Source organism: Netta rufina, assembly GCF_964035555.1.
Source record: "Netta rufina genome assembly, chromosome: 19".
Lineage (NCBI taxonomy): Eukaryota > Metazoa > Chordata > Aves > Anseriformes > Anatidae > Netta > Netta rufina.
In genome coordinates this window covers 4,352,833-4,374,842 of record NC_140143.1, presented here as the reverse complement: position 1 = coordinate 4,374,842, position 22,010 = coordinate 4,352,833, and the positions used below count along the sequence as shown (strand labels likewise).

Below are 22,010 nucleotides of genomic sequence, written 5' to 3'. Positions count from 1 at the left end.
CAAACTCAGGGAGTTATTACAGCTGCATTATTTTTTTTTTAAAGGTACGCCCCCAAAAATGTAATTTCCAAAGGTATTTCTTGGTTAGCTTCTTTCTGGGTAGAAGCATCAGTACACTGCATGTAGGGCAGAATTCTGTATGTATTGTTACAAGACAGTTGTTTACAGAGACACCCTGAGTTTATATCAGCACAACAGTATCAAGCAATTATTTTAGCAATAAATACAACTGACTGTGTTACTGAGCACTTCTTTTAGTTTGTCATTTGCATTTTCTGCAGTGCACCGATGTAACCTATAGAAATCATCATACTGAATCTCCAACATCTGGATTCTTCCAGACATTTTGCTAACTGCTGGGGATTTTTCTGCTGTTCAATATGTCACTACCCCTAATTATTGGACTTACCCCTAGCATCACCAGAGTTTGTTTTATTGACAGGAATCCAGACAGCTAATGGTCTCCTTTAAGCTGTGTGTAAAAAACTGACTTCTCAGAGATTTGAGGGTAAGTTTACTGCACATCTCTTAAAGGCTTTAATTAATGTCTCATATCCAGAGTGAAGACAGATGGTCACAAAGTGTTTAGAAAATTAGACAAGTAAAATTTCACTGTGGAAAAGCAGCTCTGGCATTATTAGACACACAAGATAGCAAGATATTTATGTAAGTTTATAATAAAGGTAATTATTTTTAGATGGCCCTGACTATAGCCAACTTTATGACATACCCCCCTCCCATTTTCCTGGATTGTATTTTCATCTATATTCAGAAGAGACGCGGGAACCTATGAATTTCAGTGCAAGTTTTAATTTTCTGCAACAATTTCAACTTTACTGACTGTCTTTGCAGAAACCTGCCAAAGCTGACAGGTTAGAAATACTCTGACCTGAACATCAGTTCCCAGAGAACTAGTACTCCTCACAAAATCTAAACACCATATTCATCAGCAGAGTCACTTTAAAGTATCTGCAGAAGGAAAACAGACTGGAGAATGAAAGGACCACCTTCAGTATCATTCCAGAACTACAAGTCAGTAAAAAAAGGGAATAGCAGGTGCATATACAAAAACAGGCCAAGGCATAACAATCCAATGAGAGAAGCTAATCCAATGTTTTAGAAAAAAATGACAGGAAATCAAGCAACTAAACTTGAGATCCCAGTTCCAACTCAGCATATCATTTATTTCACCTCTGTACCTCTCCCCTCCCTCCCCCCCCCAAAGAGAAACCTAATATTACTTACTATACATGATTACATCCCTTAATAAAGCTCTTTTAGATCTTCAAACTGAATGGGCTGCAAGTACAGATGATTACAATCAAGGAAGACACTAACATTTTTCCCTAATTTAGCCCTGCTGGGCTTCAAGACACTGTTTTGAATTATATAGCACCTCCACTTTAAGATTACTAAGTGGACATTGTACCTGCAAGTACAAATTGCTATTATGTTAATCACAATAGGATGAATTTTAAGCAAAACACTAGTTTCTCTTCTGACCATAATAATCTGCACCTTGCTGCTCTATGCCTGTCACGCCTTTTACTCAAATACCTTGAGGGAAATTAGAAACACAATTCAACTTTGCCACAATGAAGCTACAGCATCTTTTTCAAAAATCTACAAGAAAATAAGATCTATAGATCTAGATCTAAAATAAGATCTATAATCTCCATCCTACAAAGGGAAAGCGTATTGTTTATAGTCCTGAATTTGAATAAAAAGTTTTCATAAGCCCTCAGCAACTCATGCTTACTCCAAAATTACACAGTTCTGATTGGAAAGCTTAAGTACACAGTTTTAAAACTTTTCCTTGACTTTAGTATAGTCTGTGTATTTCTGAATTCCTCAGTATCTTTAGAGAAAAGCCACTTGCTATCAGGCCTGATGCAACACATCACTTAAACCGCGAATAAGAGTCACAAATCTCAAGAGTCTTCCATTCAACTGGAAACAGCATTTAAACTTTGCTTTTTCTGCAACTGAAACCCGTACCCTCGAGGGATCCCAAGGACAGCCTCTGTTCTCTGTTCCACAACTACATTAAAGTCGTTATATCCAATCAAAATAGGTCGAGATAAATTTAGACACAGAAAATCAGCATTGTTCTGCCAAACAGCATTCTTTGAGAAAGAAAAAAGGAGAAACACTTTAATTGAAGATTTGCTCAATTTTGACCAGCTATCTGTCCATACTAAATCTTACAATAATTAATCTTAATTGGTATACATCACTTTATAGCCTCGGCTCAGTATGTGGTATAATACACAGCTGAAATACACCAGCACTAAGTGGTTTGAGAACTGACAGCTGGATTATGTTAATATAGATATAAACATTTTTATAAGCAATAAAGGGCTTTGTTAAATAGAAAATTAACTTACACAAATTTGCCTGTTATTCTTGAATCCCATGTGACTGCTATATTTACCCACACATTTCTTGTGTCTTCTCAATTAAATGTAACCTTGAATTTCCTATTAACAAGGACTTTTCCACTCAGTTCCAGACTTCATCTCAGTACAGTGATCTTGAGTTTTCAGGCACATATTGTAATATATATTATGAAAATCAAATCAGGCTGCAGTCAGTTCAAAGTGTATAATCAGCTTATAAGATTTTGTTCAGGTTAAGGGGGCTCAAAGTAATTTGACAAGATCTGTAACTTAATAGTTTTAGTCACCAGAAGAAAATACACAGGTGCAGACTGCCTCAATGAGTGCCCCAGAATGGGTTAGACTGTATTCCCTGCCATACAAACACAGGACAAATATCATGTCTGAGCACCCAAGAGATGTTCTGTTCCAGAAAACGTAATCTTTGTTCCATAGTTTCATCAACAGAAAGCCAAACAACAGTAGGAAGTCATTAAGTGCCTAGCGGATTGCTGCTCAAAAATGCAGTGTAAATACACAAGAATTTAGTGACAGTGTGGTCTACTGAATGCCAGCTGGATGCCTAGACGTATCAGATAGCAGTAACCTGAGCATTTTGTCCAGTACATTCTTTTACTGCTGACACCCTTCAGAAGAGCTCCATATCCTCCACCAGGACTCACAAACCACAGCCCCCCTGCCAAAACCAACAAAAAAAAGGGGCGAAGAGGGTGTGTGTGTGTGCACGTTAGGGTGTTACTTGAGACCTTTAAATACTTTGAGAAGCACTGTTAGGTGAGAAACCAGCTTCTTTTTAAGGTGTTCTATAACTGCCATATCTACAGCACTGCATCCAGAGAGGAGATTCTTACTTGCTCTCCCTAATCAGCAAATAGCTAGGTGTACTGGGTCTGGCTGGAATGTTAACTAGGAAAATCAGGTAGTGGTTGAAGCAGTTCCACAGGGATTTATGGAACTAACTTTCCAAATAATTTTGAGAGAAGCACTCTTGGACCTTGAATTAGACACGGTGAAAATCATTTTGATCCTTTAAACTTTTGCTATTCAATTTCACCACAAATCTAGTTCCAGAATCCGGAGCAAACTGTTTCAAGACAGACTTAGTAGTAAACCTAATAATCTAAGTAACCAGTGTTACTCCAGCATCTAGTCAGTCTTTTTTTCCTTTCAGATTTCCTTTCTAAGCACCAGACTAATTGTCTTTAGCTTGCAGAATTGGACAAGATCACAGCCTGAAGGGGAAAGGCTGTGGTGATAAATATTTAATGGGCTACATCAATAAAATTTATTTTGCCAAGGAGAATGGAAGAGGAAAAAGCAGAGAAATAATTCATTAAAAGAACTTCAGCTGAGCAATGCCAGTAAAAAAAAAAAAAGCCACGCTAGGAAAAAAGGAATTAAACACAAAGGTTTTAAATAGGTCAGAAGTATAAGTACTATTAACACATAGCAAATTGACAAAGCTGAATTTTTCATTTGAGATGAGTACTGTGATATGTTTATCTAAAATGTGGTAATTCATCCACAAATGAACTACAAATTAATTGCAAATAAATATCCTAGACACATTAGTAACATCAACTTCTTGCAATACTTATCAACATCCCACTTTTTAAATCTGGTAATTACCTGAAAGTCATTACTGAAAACACATTACAAAATGCCACAGACACACTGAGGTTTTTTTCATTTCTCAAAACGCAGAAGTCTTCACTATTCTATGTTGAATGGAGCTGTAAGCTATGTTTTGCAGAAGACAAAATACAACAGCAAGAACTAAGATATTTAGTGCAAAGGTTAAACTTGCTTGTTCTCCAGTGCTCCTCATTGTCAAGCTTCATATTTGCTAACCACATCACAGAATTTGTTTAAAATGTTTAATCTCTCCTTTCTTTCTGGCATTATTTGGAAGCATTTGCAGTGACACAACAGCATACAGCACCACACCACACTATGTAACACCTTTTCTATTCGCTTTCCTGTCCCATTCAACCTAAACCACAAATCTGCAGGATGTACACGGAAGAGCATTAGAAGCTGTTGGACTTGTTAAATTAACAAGGCCAGGAATCCCTTAATTCCTAGTTTGAGATCTGTTAACGGCTTGCTATATGGTTTTGAAACACTAGGTTCAGAATTATTTCTTCATGGAAAGAATGGAGACACACTGGAAGAAGAGGGGCAGTGGATTAAGTGTACTAAAATACTTCACAGCTACTTTCATGTGATTGGTCAATCTAACTTATTAAAAACCTACCTTTTTAGAAGTCATGGCACCTATCTGAAAAAAGATGCAATAGTTTTGTGGATTAGGTCATGCTATTTAAACCTAAGCCTGAAGTACAGAAATTATAAAAAAAAAAAAAAAAAAAAAAGCTGAGTCATGTTGAGAACCACAACCCTACTCAGGAGCAGGGCTGTCACAGGAGGAACTGATACATTGCATAAAGCCATTGAATGTCCAAAATAAGTGATTAAGTGCTGCCCTCTAGTGAAGTATCAACCAGTTTCAGCTTCTAGTTTTCTGAAATTCAACAGATTTTCAGTCCCATCTAGATTTTAACTAAATTTGGTTGTAACAGAAAAATCCTGTATCAAGCATCTTAGTAAAGTGTGCTTATTTTTTTTTTCCTCTTCCAAAGATATTTAGGTTTAACACTTCAATAAGTTTAAATACTCTAATCCGTTTAACACCTTCATAGCATATTCTGCTTTTCCATGATTTGTAAAATGCACCATTAGTAAAGCTGTGTTAAAAAACCCAGTACTTCAGAGAACACTATCCTGTTTTTGAAAACAGTTATGACAAGTATTTAGCAGTAAACTCATACCTTTGACAGGTTTCTAGAATTAGCTTTCCTCATGCTCAGAGTACCTTCCTTGTAATAACACTTTCACTGACTGCTTAATATCGACCTTCACTAACGCTTACTGGAACACCTTGCTCTTGATGTTACTGCTCCAAAAGCTCCCTCCTGTGAAGTGGACAGATGTTATTAGTCACAATTTATTCTCAAAATAGAGACTTCACTAATGTTGTAGCAGACTCCTAGCCAACTTTTTCCTGTATGTATTTGAAAATATGTGGCTAATTCAGGAAAAACAATGATTTGAGACACATCAGAAAGAACCAGCAACAGCAGCTGTAATGAGATCAGGATTTTACAACTGATTGAAAAATCAAATGAAGTGACATTTGGGATTATTCAGGGTGCTTTACTTTCACAGAAAGGTAAGAATGGAGTCTTCCTGAAGAATTAAAACCACAGTACAACAGTTGATCTGGTGATGAGACATTAAGCACAAAGGATGGTGGCTGGTGTTCCTCCTAAGCTATAGCTGGCCCACTGCACCAACAGGGTTCTTCAGGTTACTTCTTTGCTCCCCCGGTCAGCAAAACCATGTTTCCAGCCACAAATGGATCTGACTGGTGGCAAAGCTCAAGCCAAATGCACAAAGCAGAGCTCACACTTTATGTAAAGCCAATACTTATGTTAACAGTGGAATACTTTATATTCTCATAATAACTGAGGACATCAAGCATTTCTTGAAGACATTAACTTGAGTAGCAACCATTAAAGTCTTTAGTCATTTGCTTAAACAAAACATTGAAAAAAGTTGGAATAACATGCCTGAAAACTTATCAGGTACATTTATTACGTAAAAACATTCAAAAGCCACAAGTTATATTATTTTTCAACTTCCATATAAAAAATTTGCTTGATCGTGTAGTTCCATTCTTGTAATTCCAGGTTACAACACCTGTGGAAAGATCAGTACAGAGACATTTGTTAGTATTTTCAGAATATTTAGCCATCCCAAAGTTTTACGCAAGCTTAACATGCAGAAGATTAATCTGCCTCCCATTTGAATGGGCTGAGCTTTCCATCATTATCACATTTTGGTTCAAATAGCACTACTACGTTACTGACAACACTACAGGACATGTCCTTTCCCAGGACAATATTAAAGTCTACAATAAGATACCTGCACACAAACTGTACTTCAAGCTTATTTATGTAACCTAAATTTTCAAATATGCAGGCTTAACATGACTTCACAACAGGATCAAGCTAAGCCAGCCCACAGTTGCTTTTACCACCACTGCCCAGGAGTGTGATTTAAATATGGTCAGATTTTCTTTAAATTGCTGTCAACAGGACTGGGCAAGTTCCGTTAAACTACCTACTGACTTTAAGAGTATTATTAGAAAAGCTGAGATTAATAAAACAAGTATAAATCTTGCCCACTAAAGTAGCCCACTGTGTGTACGAAATACAAACAAGACCATTTCAGATTACACACTAAGAACTTCTTGTTGCCACCTATGAAGTAGTGGAAACAGCAAAACAAAACAAAGATTCCTCAAGACAATCTTATCAATAGCTCTAGTGCTACTCTTACCTGAGTTACTAGCCCATTTTCTCCTCTATCTTTTAAAAATCTGAATAATGTTTCAGCCTGAAAAAAAAAAAAGTTGAGACAGGTTTAAAACTTCAGTAACTTGTTGAGCAAACACCATAAGAAATGACAACTATTCAATAGTTGAAATATGTATGTAGTAAAAGACAGCAATCATCAGGTTAATAGATTTACCCGAAGTGCCATTACAACATGCAGTTCAGATTTAAATAAAGGACAATTACATTAACAGATTTATTCTCATTTTTACATTCTTGCTTTTTGTTGTTGTTGTTGTTTTTTCCCCATAAGTTCTCCCTGTCAGACCTCATAAATCAGACCTCACATTAAAATCAAGTTTATCTTAAGCTAGTCAGACATTCCAATTGCTTTCGAGTATCTCAAAGGATAGAGATTGAACAACCTCTCTGGACAACCTGTGCCAGTGCACCCCCCCCATGGATGCTCTTCATCCTGCCTTCACAGCTAGAACAAACCATGACAGATGTGGATGCTAGTATAGAAACTCATATCTTGTTTTAGTCTTCCAATTCTTTTAAAAATTAAAAAAAAAAAAAAAAAAAAAAAGGAAGAACATCCAGTATCTGGCTTTTTCTTTCCTAGTTATTTCAGCAAGTTATTTCAACAAAATTTTTGACATAGATTTCTGATTATAAACTATATTTTGCTGCAAACAACTAGATTCATTCCCCAGGATAGGAAGTCAGCATCATACTCTCTTCATTAAAATTTAGATCAAGTAGACCATTTTTTTTTTATTATATTTTTTTTTTTTTTTTATCATTTACCAGTCATCTGCCCCACCTTGAAAAGGTAAGTGTGCTACCTAGCATTTATCAGCCTAAGTTAGTACATACCTATATAATAAAGCTTTGCCTTTGTTGTTTGCTATAGAGAAAAATCCACTTCTAGGAGAAAAGTCCATAGACTGAGTAAGATAAATTTGTTTTCTTCTGAACACTGGGAAGTTTGAGAATACAGTATACGACGGAATGTGTATCTATTAAGAAATAGGTAACTCATCAGTTAGGAGCAAAAAAAAAATCACATCAAAGTAAAAATTTAACGTTTAAGTTCAACACTGATTTCAAATGATCAGTTCTATTCCTATCCTACTCCACTCTAGGTTTTCTACTGAAGAAACAAGGTGCAGGAAACACACTAAGAAATCATTTATTGCACCTAATTTATTTTTGAGTAATTACATCTAAGGAGTAAAAAGAGGCTTCCAAATCCTCAGATTAATTGATTAGATCTACTGTTGACCAGAATTCTGAATGAGCTATTACCACACAGTAAGACTGTAACAGTTAACAGATACTGGAAAATCAGATTTGTTGCTAAGTTGTTTTATTTACAGCACTGTTTAAAAAAAAAAAAAAAAAAAAGCATTTTAAAGAAAGAAGTAACAGGTGAATTAAGCTACATTCAGAACATGCTTCAAAGAAAAAAAAATAATTTTCTTAGATATACGGTCCCTTGTACACATCCTGATCTGCTCTGTCTAGCAAATTCTGCAGTATACTTATCTACTCAGCATCAGTTTTATTTTATCAACAGGAAATTTTTTCCACCAAGATACCACGCAAGAAGCTGAACATACCAATTTGACAGCCTCATCAGCTTCATTAGAGGCCACAGCCAAGATTTCCGTGGTAGGATTGAAGGTCACAGATGTAGCAGATGTAACTAGATTCATTATGGCTTTAACCGGTTTAGGATTATTTTCTTTGAGGCAGACATCAGTAGTATATAAGTTTACAACTCCAGAAACTGAACTAAAAAGAGAAATTAACAAAGACTATACCAATAAATAGCACTTCCAGTACATATTAATTTGTTATCCATAGCCAACATTCAACTTAAAGAGATCACTGTTAACTATTTAGCACAGTTTGTAATATTCTGTTTGAAGCTTGCATTTTGCTTTAAAGTTTGCAACAGTATTTAGTGGAGGGTTGCAAGGAGTGAGTGGGGTGACAATGACACCTACCCAGAGATACTTTGTTAACTGGTCTCTTATATACGATGAATTTAAAGCAGTGAGAGCTTACTATCAAAGATTCAGAAATCATTGAGCTCTTGTGTGTTTGCTTTTATGCAAAATATGCCTAAAAACACGCTCCACACAGAACAAGTCTGCTTTAAAATCCTCTTCTGCAGTGGGCTGAGAAAATGCATATTGTAAATATTTTGCAGTCTCATTGTAATGAATTGATACCACTAGCTGAAGTTGCATCTCAGCAAGCTTATTTCAGAAATACTTTTAAGCAATATTACAGTTCTGTTGCTGCAACTGAGTTAAGACATCTTTTGAAGTGATAACATTCTCTTACAGCAATCAAATCAGAAGTGTAAGAGTAAACTAGAAGAAAATGTCAAAGAAATGGGGCACCAGACTGGTATTTATATTACAGATTATGCAATTTCACTCCATGTGATTTTAAAATTAACTGCTTGTCCTGGTTTCAGTTAGGACAGAGTTAGTTCTCCTCATAGTAGCTGGTAGGGCGCTATGTTTTGAATTAGGATGAGAAGAGTGCTGATAACATGCTGATGTTATAATTGTTGCAGAGCAGCGCTTACGTCAAGCCAAGGATGTTTCAGCTTCTCGCTCTGTCCTGCTAGCAGGCAGGCTGGGGATGCAGCAAGAGCTGGGAGGGGACAGACCCAGGACAGCTGACCCAAACAGGTATTCCATACCACCTGACCTCATGCTAAACAATATATAGGGGTGGCTGGCCGGGGTCGGGGGGAGGCTGGATTGCTCAGGGTTAGGCTGAGCATCGGTCAGTGGGTGGTGAGCAATTGCATTGCATATCACTTGTTTTGAACACAGCAGTAGTAGTACTATTATCATCATTATTGTTATTATTTTTCTGTCTTAATAAACTGTCTTTATCTCAACTCACAGGCTTCACTTTCCCATTTCTCTCCCCCATCCCAGAGAGGGAGGGGGGAGGGTGAGAGAACGGCTGTGTGGTGTTTGGCTGCCGGCCAGGTTAAACCACAACACTGCTAGACCTATTGCAAGGCAATAGTAATACACTAGGAGTGATACCAGTATTCAGTGTGTATGGTATTTTACATATACATGGAACAAAATAAATGATTATCATAGAAAAGGCAATGGTTCATCCATTCACCTCTACTACAGCTTCATTAAAAGTGAACTTTTTCTGTATTCCTACATTCCTACTCTCCTACTAGCCCCAAACAAATTTACTGAAGAACTTCAAAATGATAAAGAAACTGAAACATCCACGTTCCTCACCCGCATGCCACATATTGGTTATTTTTTGAAACAGCAATACACTTTCCTTCCAAAGAGCCTTCGTCTTCAAATTTGTGTAGACACTTTCTGCTTCTTACATCCCAAATGAAAACTTCACCTTCCTCTGCAGAATGAAATAGAAGATTACAGAAACCACATATACAGAAAACACATTGATTTGTCTGTCTTGATAAAGTAAGTTTCAGAAGAAGACAGCTGTTAACTCATTTACAAGTATCAAATATAGGATTTTTTTTTAATCTAAGAATATACTAAAGCAGTTTATTTATCTGATCACTTAATTTGCCAATTAGCTCAGCAAAACAGTTGATTTACAAAAAACAATATAAATGGAATTACAATTAGTACTATTAGAGAAAACACTTACTTGAATAGCTATATACTTTACTGCTGTCTGAAGTGAAAGCAGATGCAGTTGATCTTCCATTTACCTTCATAGTGCTGATCAGTTCCTTTGTCTGTAGGATGAAATTAACAATGGTGACAATGAATCTGGCATTTCAACACTTTTTTTCTGCTCTCTCAGAGGGATCTTATTACATAAGGGAACTGAACTTTATTTTTAAAAGGTGTTTTTCCTAGTTATTTCTAAGTTGCTATCATATAGCCCTTCCCAAGTGCTATCATATGGCATTTTAAAATGTAATTGAAATAAAGTTCTAGATTCATTATGAATCACAGTAGGTAGGGCAATTCATGACAAAGGTACACCAACACACGCTAGCACTATTCCAAAAAAAAAAAAAAAAGTCCTGTATCATCCACCCTCCATATTGAGGCCATTCATTTCTGTTAGCAGGGTTTATGCAATAAAATGAAACACGTCACTGACATAAGACTTTTTTAAAAAAAAAAAAAAAAAAAAAACACAACAAAAAATCCACGATACTGTGGATTTAATTCCATTATCAGTCCCAAACACAACTTCACCGTAAAATTCTAAACATCCCCAAATCATTTTCTAATACTATAGGCAGTTAATAGCTCACTCTCAAAGGCTGTCACAGTATGTTATACCTGTTTTAACTAAAAAGCTAGATGGCAAGCAGGCTTAAAAGGAAAAGGGTACCAAGAAATGGAAGTTAAATGAATAATGAAACTAAAACTACCTTCATTGACAGCAAATGAAGATAACCCGAAGTTCCAGTTAGAAGCATAAATGATCCATCTGGAGAGACTTCAAAGTTTTTGACAAATTTGTCCTCCATGCCTTTAAAAAGAGAGAATTAGAACGTCATGCTGGCACAATTTATTCTTTTCCTTAACATTCACACCTACAATGAATAGAAGCAAGACCTGATTGTAATTCAGCTTTTTGTTTCTGTAACATACTGCCCCCATAAACCACGTCATTAGTTAGATGCCACACAAACTTAGTGTTGTATCCTTGACAAACTAAAGCTAAACATACTCTAATAAGTATCACTACTTCCAACAATTCACTCCACTTCCTTTTAAATAAATTCATATGCCTTCTAAATGGCAGTTATATCTATTTAACAATACTGAAAACACTTAAAGGTCTAACATACCTCTTACTTGATGTACAGGAATAATGCTTCCACCCATCATGTCGTACACGTAAAACATTTTATGGTGAGTACCAGTGGCTATAACTTGTTCTCCATCAGCACTGAAACAAGCTTTATAGATCGGAAAACTCTCTAAATAGATGCTCTGTATTTTTGGATTCCTTATACCATCAACCTTCAATAGAAACATCATCATATTAAGGAACATACCACATAGTTCTACAGTAAATTCTTATTGACTCACCAGTATAAGAGAAAGTAAAACTACACCAGATGGAAACAAGTCTCTCCCTTTCTTCCAAGTTTACAAATAGCCCATGTCTCACCCCTCACCCTATACGCTAGGAACTCCCAACCTTCCTGGATTACCTCTTACCCTTCCTGTCTAGCCCATGCTTTTTTCAAAATGTCATTTCTAACACACTTTTCCAAATGGAAACATTTGCTTTGCATTCTCCTTTCCTGCAGACTTGTGGAGGTCAAATTCAACTTTTGTCTTTGACCATTTCACTGATGCTGGGCCACGCAGAAAGTTCCTAACAGTTATGGTTTTTAGTGTTCAGAGGAGCAAGACAGGAGTGCCCCAGGACTTCCTTCTCCAGTACAGCATCTCCATGCCCAAACTAATTTCTCAGCAGTATTACAAATTCTAAATGTAAGTGGATTGCTCTTCACAATACAGGTTTTACAAACAACTTAAAAAAAAAAAAACACCACAACCTCACCAGCCCTTGTTACTCATAAACTAAAAAGCCTGATGAAACTAATTTACTTATACTCTGCAAATAGCTGGTATGAAATCACTGACTGAAGTCTCCCATAGAAATCTTCCAAAAAATTTCAATTCACAGACATTTGAAATCACTTTCTAATCACAGACATTACAACCACTCTGCGCATGCCACCAAAGGAAGAATGAAAAAGCAAGTCTATCATCCCAGCCTGTTTCAGGTACATTCAACAAAAGAGTATTCGGTATTAATGGCCATCTACATCATGTAAATTGAAATTCTTCACCTGAAAGAGTGACACGGATCGATCACGTCCAGCAGTCATAACAACTTGAGCAGATGGATGGAACTGCACAGTTGACAGTTTTCCTTCAGCAAGACGTTCCTGGTTAGCTGGCAAGCAGCTCTTCATCTAGAAAACAGATCAAGCAGTTTGAGAAAACAACAAAATTTATGCATTTATTTATGCTGACGAACAGTCAGCTTAATCATTCTTTGTTCTATAAGACATCTCAAACTATATGCTGACATTTAGGCAACCGATACAAGCAGAACTCACACACACAGTAAGCTTAAGTTGTTTCCACATGGCAGACATAATAAAAAGCTACTTAGACTACTGGTTGTAGCAGAAAGCCTACATAAAACTATCTACATTCTCACTCACCTGAAATAATTGCAAATGAGATGATATAAGAAAGAAAATAATTGTAAATGAGATGGCATAAGAAAATCTTAAGGCTCACTTTTCAAAGACCACTTCAATAACCTCAAACGTATGGGAGATTTCCATCCTTCCCATACAGATTGAAATCCCAGTAGCAGATGTTATTTAAGGATACATGAAGTAATCCCTACAGCAAACAATACACCTCAATTTGTTTCATGCTTTTATAAGGTGACCTATCAAGTTGTGTGAAGTGTAAATATTGAAACATTACCATTACAGACACATACAAGAAACTCATGCAGTCACTGATCTCTCTGCCCAAAGAGCAAAGCATGTATATATAGCTCAGACTAAGGTGCAAAACCAGGCTTGCCTTTACCTCCAAAATACCTCTTGGCAGGGATTCCGAGGTTGTTATGAAGTTACCAGTTCTGCACAGCAGATCATCATCATCATCATCGCTGCCACCTAATTAAAACAAAGCATATTGAAAAGGTTAATTCCCCACTCACTGATCACAACCTATAAATTCCATACAGAAACAATAAATCAAATAAAAGCATGCTAAAGAAAACTGATTAACCCAGCAAATTATCACACCACAGGAATCAACCAAATATCAAGCAGTCATTTTCTATGCAGCTGAATAGGAAAGCACAGAAAGGCATATTAGAATTGTAATAGGTTTCTTTACTATCACTTCTAGTCCGCTTGGATTTCTTCCTGTATTCTCTGTCAGCCCAGGCAGGAACTCCTCCCATAGCTCGTTGAAACCTAGCAAGATAATGGTGAGGAGTGAGAAGGATGAAAAGCTTTTAATCCAATTATTTCTTTCTACACATCAGATACGTTTATGTCTTGCAACACACAGATGAAAATTTGCAAGATTATTTTCACTTAAAATGGTATGTGAAGTTCTCCTCAAATTTCATTCAACTTCCTTTATTAGTGTATTTTGTTAACTTGTAGAATGTGAATCTAAAGCAAAATTGATACCAAACATTAAGGCACTGCTCTTCAGAATGATGCACGCTTACACCAAGATAACCAAAGCCCATCTGAATTTCTACATTGTTATGCTATTGCTATTCTTTCTTATATTTTATACTAAATTAAGATATTTCATCACCCTAATTAAACCACAACAGATCACTACAAATAGTTTTTGGTATAATTTCTTAGAAGAATTAAGTAACCTCTACAAAAACAATTTAATGAAAAGAGACCAAATTCATATTTTATTTACTACTACTTTAAATATTACTTTTGGATATAAAAATACCAGAAGCACCATAAGAAGCACCAGCTCTAAACAATTCACATTAATATGGTAACATTTCCGTGGAGATCAGCCCACAATGGGACTTGGAAAACCACACACTCTTAATATAATAAAGCTTGCCAAATAAGTATTAACAGTACTTACTGTTCTTCAAGTCTTATTTTCAGCTTTTTCTTGGTAAGAATTTTCTCAGCATCGCTTTTCATCAGGTCTCTCCTGTACCTATGTGTCATATCAATCCTAGAGAACAAAAACACACAGAACATGAAAATCATTCCCGCTGAAGCCCTTTATAACCACTCCTACCCCCGAACTTGGACTTACTTTTCCTCAGCTTCATCATCCTCATCCACCCAGGCCGGCGCTTTAGACACGAAGGCACTTTTCGCTTCATTCTCCACCTCTGAATCGCTGGAGTCTCTGAGAAGACTCCCTCCATCCTCGGCAACGTGCTGAAAACAACCGAGCGGCCCCTTTCAGCCCAGCCGCGGGGCGACCACCGCCCCTCGGGGGGTACCCGCACGCAGCAAGCTGCCGCCACCGCAGCTCCCACCCGCCCCCGGGCCCTACCCGCGGCGGGCCGGCCAGGCGCTGCAGCAGCTCGCCCTCCTCGGCGGCGAGGCAGTCCCCGAAGAGCAGCTCCTCCAGCTCCCGCTCCGCGCCCGTGGCTCCGGACAGGGCCTGCAGGTGCCGGCCGCGCTGCTCCGCTTCCTCCGCCTCCAGCGCCGCCGCCTCCTCCTCCTCCGCGAGCCGCTGGAGCTGCCTCGCCGTCTTCTTCTTCTTCCTGCTGCCGCCCATTTGCGTTTTCCTCGCCGAGGGCTGCAGCGGCCCCGGCCCGGCCTCCCCCCCGCGGGCCGCCCCCGGACCCGGCCGCATCGCTCCTCACGGGGCCGCCTCGCGCACCGACCGGAACCGGAAACCCCGCTGGCTGCTCACGCGACCGCTCCGCCTCCCTCCCCCGATAGGCCCCCGCCGCACCGCCCCCCCTTCCCCTCGCTCGGCCCACGTGAGTCCGGCTGCGAGGCGCGGTCACGTGGTCTCCTTTCTTTGCCTCCCTTTCGCCCCGCCTGCCCCGCGTCCCACGTGACGCGGGGGCGGTCGGGCCACACCACTGCGTGCGTCGGGGGGTGCTGCACCCCGGGGCGTAAAAACGAGCCACTTTCCTCCCCAGATTAACAGACATACAGCATTCCTCGCTATCTGTCCTAAAATCAAAGCAGTTCCAGGCTGGGATACTCCTCTTTTTCCCCTCTTTCTCACTCTCTCCCCCCCCAGCTTCCAAATGGTTTCTCCCATAGGTCGGAGGGGGGAGGGGGGGTACGGCGAGCGAGGCAGCCCCATCCCGCGGGGCGCCCAATGAGGGCGCGCGGGGGGCGGGGCTCGGCGCCTGCGCAGTGCGCGCCCGCTCATGTTGTTGCCGTCCCGGCGCAGGGCGCGGGGCCCCGCTCCCCCGGCGCGGCGCTGAACTCCGCGGGGCCGCCCCGGGGCCCCGGCAGGGGCTGGGCTGGGGGGCGGGCGGGGGCGCCCTGAGGGGGCCGAGCCCAGCTGAAGGGGCCGCGGCGGCCGCTGCCTGCTGCCCGCCAGGGCCTGATGGAAGACACAAAGGAGCTGGTGAGCGCCGGGGGCTGGCGGGGGGAGAGGAGCCCGCGGGGTGCGGAGCGGGGCTGGGAGGGAGAGGGGGGCTGCGGGGGGCTGTGAGAGCGGGGAGCAGCGGCTGAGGAGGGGGAGACCCCCCCTTTATCGTGATCCATCCTCCTGTCGTGATTCACCCCCCTTTGTCGCGATTTCCTCCTTTGCCGTGCACCCACCACTTCGTGATTCACTCTTCTGTCGCGCCCCGCTCTCTGTCGCGATCCCCCGCGAGTCGCGGCCGTGTTGTTGTTGTCGCGGCTTTGTTCCCGTGCGGCCAGGTCAGCCTCCAGCCCGGTTCCTGAGGGGCTCCCCCGGGTTCTGTCAGCTCCCGGGAGAAGCGGCCGCGTGTGGGAACGCGACTCCTTCAACAAAAGGGAAAAAAAATAAAAAAGTTCAAAGCCCCTGTGGCAGCCGCTGGGATCCTTAACTTGCAGTCCCAGTCAGCTCTGTGGAAGCTGCAGGGCAATTCTCCGTGTTTCAGGTGTTTTGCATGTTTGAGGAGCCGCGTTTGTTTGTTTGCTCGTTACATCTGGTTGCAGCGCTGCAGTCCGGTCCTGACTTGCAGGGAGCAGAGCAAAAAGGGCATGGGAGAGACTGATCTGGAGCGTTAAATGGGAACTAAAAGCGTGTTCTTTAAAAAAGCCGACAAAGCTGATCGGTGTGTGCAGTTGCTTTTGCTTGTTAGTTCTGCCGAGGGATCAGTTTGAGGAACCGTGTAACCTACGCTATAGGGGAACGTAGCTGAGGTAAAAACTCCCCTAGGGGGATGTCGCTGCTTTTGCCACAAGAACGGTTCAGGTGTTCCTGAGAGCGTGGAGATCTGCGCACATACAACAGGCTTGTACCCTGAAAATAAGAACTATCTTCATTTTTGCTCCCTAAAGAGCTGGATGACACTAGCGGTGTTAATAATCTTTACAAAAGAAGTTCCTCCTCATTAGCTTTCATTTCTCTTACTTTCCAAAAATGTGATTTAATTTTGCAAGGTTCTTGATACCTTCTGCATACTCCAACACACCTTCACTTCTCAGGTAAGTCGGCACGCATTAGACCCATGTGATGTTTTGCTGAATCCAGCTCTGAGCACATAGAAGGAATTCAGGTGTAGCACACTATGTTTTTGGGTTGGTGTTGGGTTTTTGGTTTGTTTTTGTTTTTTAATGTTAACAGGATGGTTAAAACAAAGTATTTGCCTTCTAGACTTTGCCTCTTCCGGGTACTCCTGTGTATAAGAGCTTTGTAAACACATAATGGATTTTGTAACAGATTTTCATTTTTTTTCAAAACTCAGATATTTCACATATTTACATCACCCCTCCCCTTCCAAATTGCCTGCTAATTTGATATATTTTTTTGTAAAAGAGTCTCCCCTCTTCTTGTGTGAAACCCCCTGGGGAAGAGGCTATGGACAAAACCATTGGCAAACAGCAGAAACTGGCTTCAGACAAAATGCTGTCATACATAGCAAATGAAGAGACAGGAAAAACATTTCTGTAATTTTCCAGCTGAGATTTTACTTATTATAAGAGTGGAAGGCACATTTCCAGATAGAGGTGAGTTGCTTATATAAAAAAAGTAAGTTTGGTTGGTTCTGATTTCCAGGAATCCCAAGATGTTTAGCTTTGGAGTGTTTTGCTTGTTTATTTTTAATGAAAGCTGAAAGTGTGTTTTCTTTAAATTGGTCCTGTTTGAATTTTCCGTTTTTGTCACGCTCTGAGGCATAAGTAGATCTTCGGTTCTGTCAGGGGTGAGCTAGTATTACTGCACTAAATTGCTCTGGCCAGCTTAAGTTCAGAAGAGTTGTAACAAATAAGTTCTGTCGTGTCGGTGCCTTAATGCTGACATCTGGAGCTAAAACTGAGCTTGTGGCATAAAACATTAATGAATGAATTTAAAAGCCGTGCATCAAATTTAATACTGACTTCGAAGTACATTATGGGAAACGTATGATCTGTTAAGGATATGTGATTAAAGTAAATGTGACTTATCACAGACCCATGGCCTGAAGGTTATGGTGACCTCATTGTTGACCTTGGCCTCAAATACCATCTGCTCCAACTTCTGTCACGTTTCTGGGAGTCAGATCTGAGCACTGAAAGAGATGCCTATCTGTGTAGGTGCTGGCAGGCTTCTGTTAAGCTACAGCTCTCCTACTCACTTCTAAACTGCTGCCTTTCTGAATTCAAGCACTAAATTGATTCAGAAGTAATGACAATCCTTTTGAGCAGGTTGAGACCTTTCTGTGATTTTTGTATCAACCTCCTTTTGCCAGGGTGTGCTTGCTTGGAGGCAAGGGGTTTGGTCACTTAATAACAGGGTAAAATTTCTATAGCAACTTCTCACCTTCAAAAACACTCTCATAAATTGTGCCAAAACTTGAGTATAGTTTTCATTAGAACACTAAAGCAATTTCCAGAGTAAGTATTTGATGTCTAATTAACATTATGTGGTTTTATTTTCTGGTTTAATTCTGTGTTTAAGCCCTTTGTGACCATCGTTTTGTGCTGAAAAAGTAGTTACTATTCTCCGAAAGCGTGTGCTATAATGTGCTGACTAAAATCAACTGTGTAACTATATGCTAAAGGAGTTAAACTAGTTATTAATCATATTTGTTTATAGTTTGCCTTCCTGCTTTTAGGGAAACCGGTTTTCTTAACTATATTCTTTTATCATGCCATTTGCCTTGTGTAATGGTTAATTAAGAGTATTTCTTAAAAATACATCGTTGCCAAGTACTCACAGAGGGGAGAGGAAGAACAGGAAAATGAGAAGTTGGGCAGAATACGAAAGCAGCTTTTTAGGGCTCCTTTCTCCACCCACCCCTTCAGTAAGAACTATGCAAGAAACCCCCCCAAGCAAATATTCGTGCAGACTTGGATTTGCCAGTCCCGCTTCGCCTAGATCTTGTATCGCTGTGTCTAAAAACCATTCCTGTTGAGGAACTGGTAATCTCACTAGGAAAATAAGCTTAGCCAGTATACCTAAATGTTTGGCCTGTATGTGCATTGCTTCTGCTCGCTGACCTACTGGGTTATCCTGTAGTGCAACAGCTACTGCTCTTTGCCTAATGACCGGTTGCACAGCTCTGAGCTTTATGGTAAGCCAGGCCTCCTGCTCAGAGCAAGCTTTGCAGATGCATTCCCTCACGTTTAGAGGTGAAGAGCACTAATCTGTTTCAATCTTGAGGGAAAGGTAATTTTCCCCCTCAATGTAATTTTTCATGCTAAATCCAGCTCCTGAGAGTAGGAAACGTTCTTTTCTTTGGATGCCTGTATTGTGAAACATGGGGATTGATCTTGTTATGGTTGGATCAATTTCTGCTACTGTCTCTAGTAGCTGGAAAATGAATTTTAGGAGAAATATTACTAAATGTTGATTATTAAAGCCTGTAAACATACGTATAATGTAAGCTCACTCCCCCCCATTGACAGTGATGACCCCCAGTTTTGTGGCTATGACAGGCCATTTCAGCACTGTAACTATTGTGCTACTTTTTTGGGTGGAGGACTGCATTCTCATGGACAGTGTGTCTCAAAATCCAGTGGGAGCACCTGGTACAGTGAAAGCTGTTCCCTCTGAGGCTTCCATTCACAGAGGTGCTGCAGGTAGCAGCTAAGTGCTCCCCTGTCAGATGGTGTGGCTAGTCAGCTGGTAAGGCACGCTGCTGCTCAGCACTTGGAAGAAGACAGCAGGAGTTGCAAGCTGCTGCTGTTACTGAAGCAGATGCTTTTTCCTCAGTTATGGTTCTGTTGGAGACATCTGTTGCCCTTTATGTAAGGATGCAATTGTTGACCTTTGAGTTCAGAGTTGTACCCTAACTATTTTCTGCTTCGGATATTAAAGCTTGGAAAAGAATAGGACCTTTCATTTCAGCAAGAAGGGCAATCAGAGATCCACACATTATTCATTTGTTTCTACAAATACTGTCTCAACATGGGTTGAAAAGAACCTTAGAGGTGTTTAGTATCAAAATAGAAGTGTTTTGATGTACTCTAGCAAAATTCCAGAATAGGTATTTGCATATTTTCTTCCCTAGCTTCCACCTACTTCTATAAACAAAGTAGTTGGTATTTTTTCTATTGAAAAACTGTATGCTTTCCAAGTTACACAAAATGTATTTTGAGTAATTTCCCAAGAATTACAATCCAGATAATAACTATAAATTGACATTAGGAATGTCCTATGCAAATTATCTGGCAAGCATGCTTATTTTCTGGCAAAAGCTTGGATGAAAATGTTATATAAAAACTATAGTGTTATTTTAAAACAACTAGTAAAGTTACTGTTTAGAGTTGCTCATAACTTGAGCTGAGACAATTTGACCGAATACAAAGTAAATGGAAAGGTGGAATATGAGACTTCTTTTGACATTTTAGTTAAGCTTAACTAACCCTTGATGATTGCTCCTTAGAAACCTCTGTAATGCTGAAGAACGATTTTTTTTAGAGGTCCCAATTTCTCTAGAGAAATTGGAAATGTTTTCTTTCTCATCTGTGAATGTTTTGGCAGAGAGGGCTTGGCAGTGATGCTGAGGTTCCAAATGTATGTGATAGCAAAAATAAAAAATAAATTAAAAAGAGCCAACCGTTCTGTTGTGGTATCTGCGATTGCAATCTTGCACCATGCTTCAGCTTGCCTGCCGCAGCCTTTCTTCCTTTCCTCCTGTGCCACTGAAGCTTCAGCTTGCCTCCAGCTTTCCATTCCTGCTCCTGCTCTCACAGTGGGAGCTGTGCTGGCTCTGCGGGGCTGGGAACAGAGTTGTGCTTCTCCTCCTGAGCTGCTCTAGCATTTCACAGCCCTGGCAGCAAAGCTCTGGGTGAACAGAACGGCCACGTGCGTCCAGAGGTCTCAGGTTTGAAAAGAAAAAGGGATGTGCTGAGACCACCCCGTGCTGCAGCTTCCAGTAAAGGGTCGAAGCCCTCCTTTGTGTGGGACAGGGCCCTGGTCCCTTAATGAAATCAGGTCAGCTGATTGACAGAGGATGCATGGCTGAGGCTGGATATTCTGTCCGTGGGCTCTGGTACACCACCAAGATCTGTCCAAAAAATGAGGATGCAACGCAGTGTTACTGCTGTGAATGGTCAGGATGGTGGTGTGTCTTATTTCCTGCTGCAGGCAATGGTCAAGGAAAGCCAAGCTGGGGCACGACAGAGTTTGAGATTCTGGGGAAGGGAATGAGTCTTCATGTTCTGATCTGTAAATTACTGACACTTTTTGCAGAACACTGTATCCATGGCAACGTGTTCAACTTCTGTCTTAATCTACGCACACGTGCACACAAACGAATAACTGATCTTGCATCTTGCTGGTAATAGTATCAGTGATAGTGTTCAGGTAAGGCTTGCTACCAGCGCAGCTTAGGACAAGGGTTCGTTCTGCCCTCTCCCTGCATTTCCTCTGATTGCAGCTGTTGTCCTAGCTGCTTCAAGCAGCTCTCAGCTTCTTCAAGGAGATGCGGAGTTATGCCCTGTCCTAAGTTTTGGTTGGTTTGAATATAACTTTGAGTGGTTGGCTGCGGGATGTGTGTACTGTTAACATTACATTGAATTTGTTTAAGTTTCAGAGCTGTTTTAAGTGATTTGTGTATCTTATTGTATAATCTTCTATGCTTACAGGATGTGGGTTTTGGGTTTTTGTTAGTGGGATACTAGGATTGAGTCGGTGTGGGAATCAGTTTTCCCTTTTTAAATATGAAGAAATCCTTCTATAATAGGACTTAGATCGAAAAGGAGAAGAGAGAATATTATAATAAAAGAATAGCAGGGCAGAAAAAGGCTTGGATAAAATCCAACAATAAAGATGTTCAGGCATATACTCTCTAGGAAAGGGATTTGGGGAATTACTGTGATGAAATCTTAAAGCTATGAATCCAAATGCAATTGAAGAAGGGAAAGTGAAGTCACGTTTCTTTTTGTCTACAGTGATTTTTAAGTAAAACTAGCTCTTGGATGGGAGTGGGAAGGAAGTGGAAGCAAAGACTTTCTTATTTATTTTTGTTTTCTTGCTGTACTTCATTCCCCTAACCTGTGCTTCCGTTGTAGATTTTT

The 22,010-nt window shown here is 40.2% G+C and overlaps 2 protein-coding genes across 3 annotated transcripts in view; one reads left to right on the top strand and one right to left on the bottom strand.

Annotated features, from left to right (window-relative positions):
- Positions 1-5,562: 5,562 nt before the first annotated feature.
- Positions 5,563-15,235, bottom strand: UTP18 (UTP18 small subunit processome component). The gene is made up of 14 exons (XM_084298630.1): positions 14,902-15,235; positions 14,656-14,783; positions 14,476-14,571; positions 13,744-13,823; positions 13,429-13,517; positions 12,666-12,791; positions 11,649-11,823; positions 11,226-11,326; positions 10,484-10,574; positions 10,096-10,219; positions 8,425-8,599; positions 7,679-7,821; positions 6,804-6,860; positions 5,563-6,161 (listed from the first exon to the last, which is right to left on the bottom strand). The coding sequence occupies exons 1-13, from the start codon at positions 15,205-15,207 to the stop codon at positions 6,836-6,838; spliced, it is 1,659 nt and encodes a 552-aa protein (XP_084154756.1). The 5' UTR covers positions 15,208-15,235; the 3' UTR covers positions 5,563-6,161; positions 6,804-6,835.
- Positions 15,236-15,846: 611 nt separating this feature from the next.
- MBTD1 (mbt domain containing 1) overlaps positions 15,847-22,010 on the top strand; it is a 35,016-nt gene continuing 28,852 nt past the window's right edge. The window contains exon 1 of one of the 2 annotated variants that reach the window (XM_084298679.1): positions 15,847-15,942. In XM_084298679.1, the coding sequence (XP_084154805.1) occupies positions 15,922-15,942 (21 nt within the window). In that variant the 5' untranslated portion in view covers positions 15,847-15,921. Of the gene's footprint in view, positions 15,943-17,330; positions 17,517-22,010 lie in introns of those variants that run through there. The other variant, XM_084298680.1, reaches the window with a different exon arrangement.

Excerpts from the sequence above, each read along its gene's own strand:
- UTP18 (XM_084298630.1), bottom strand. The coding sequence starts at position 15,207 with ATGCGGCCGGGTCCGGGGGCGGCCCGCGGGGGGGAGGCCGGGCCGGGG. Across the intron at positions 10,220-10,483 it reads TAAAGTATATAGCTATTCAA|AGGAAGGTGAAGTTTTCATT; the intron begins GTAAGTGTTTTC and ends TTCATTCTGCAG. Across the intron at positions 7,822-8,424 it reads CTGATGAGGCTGTCAAATTG|ATACACATTCCGTCGTATAC; the intron begins GTATGTTCAGCT and ends ATTTCTTAATAG.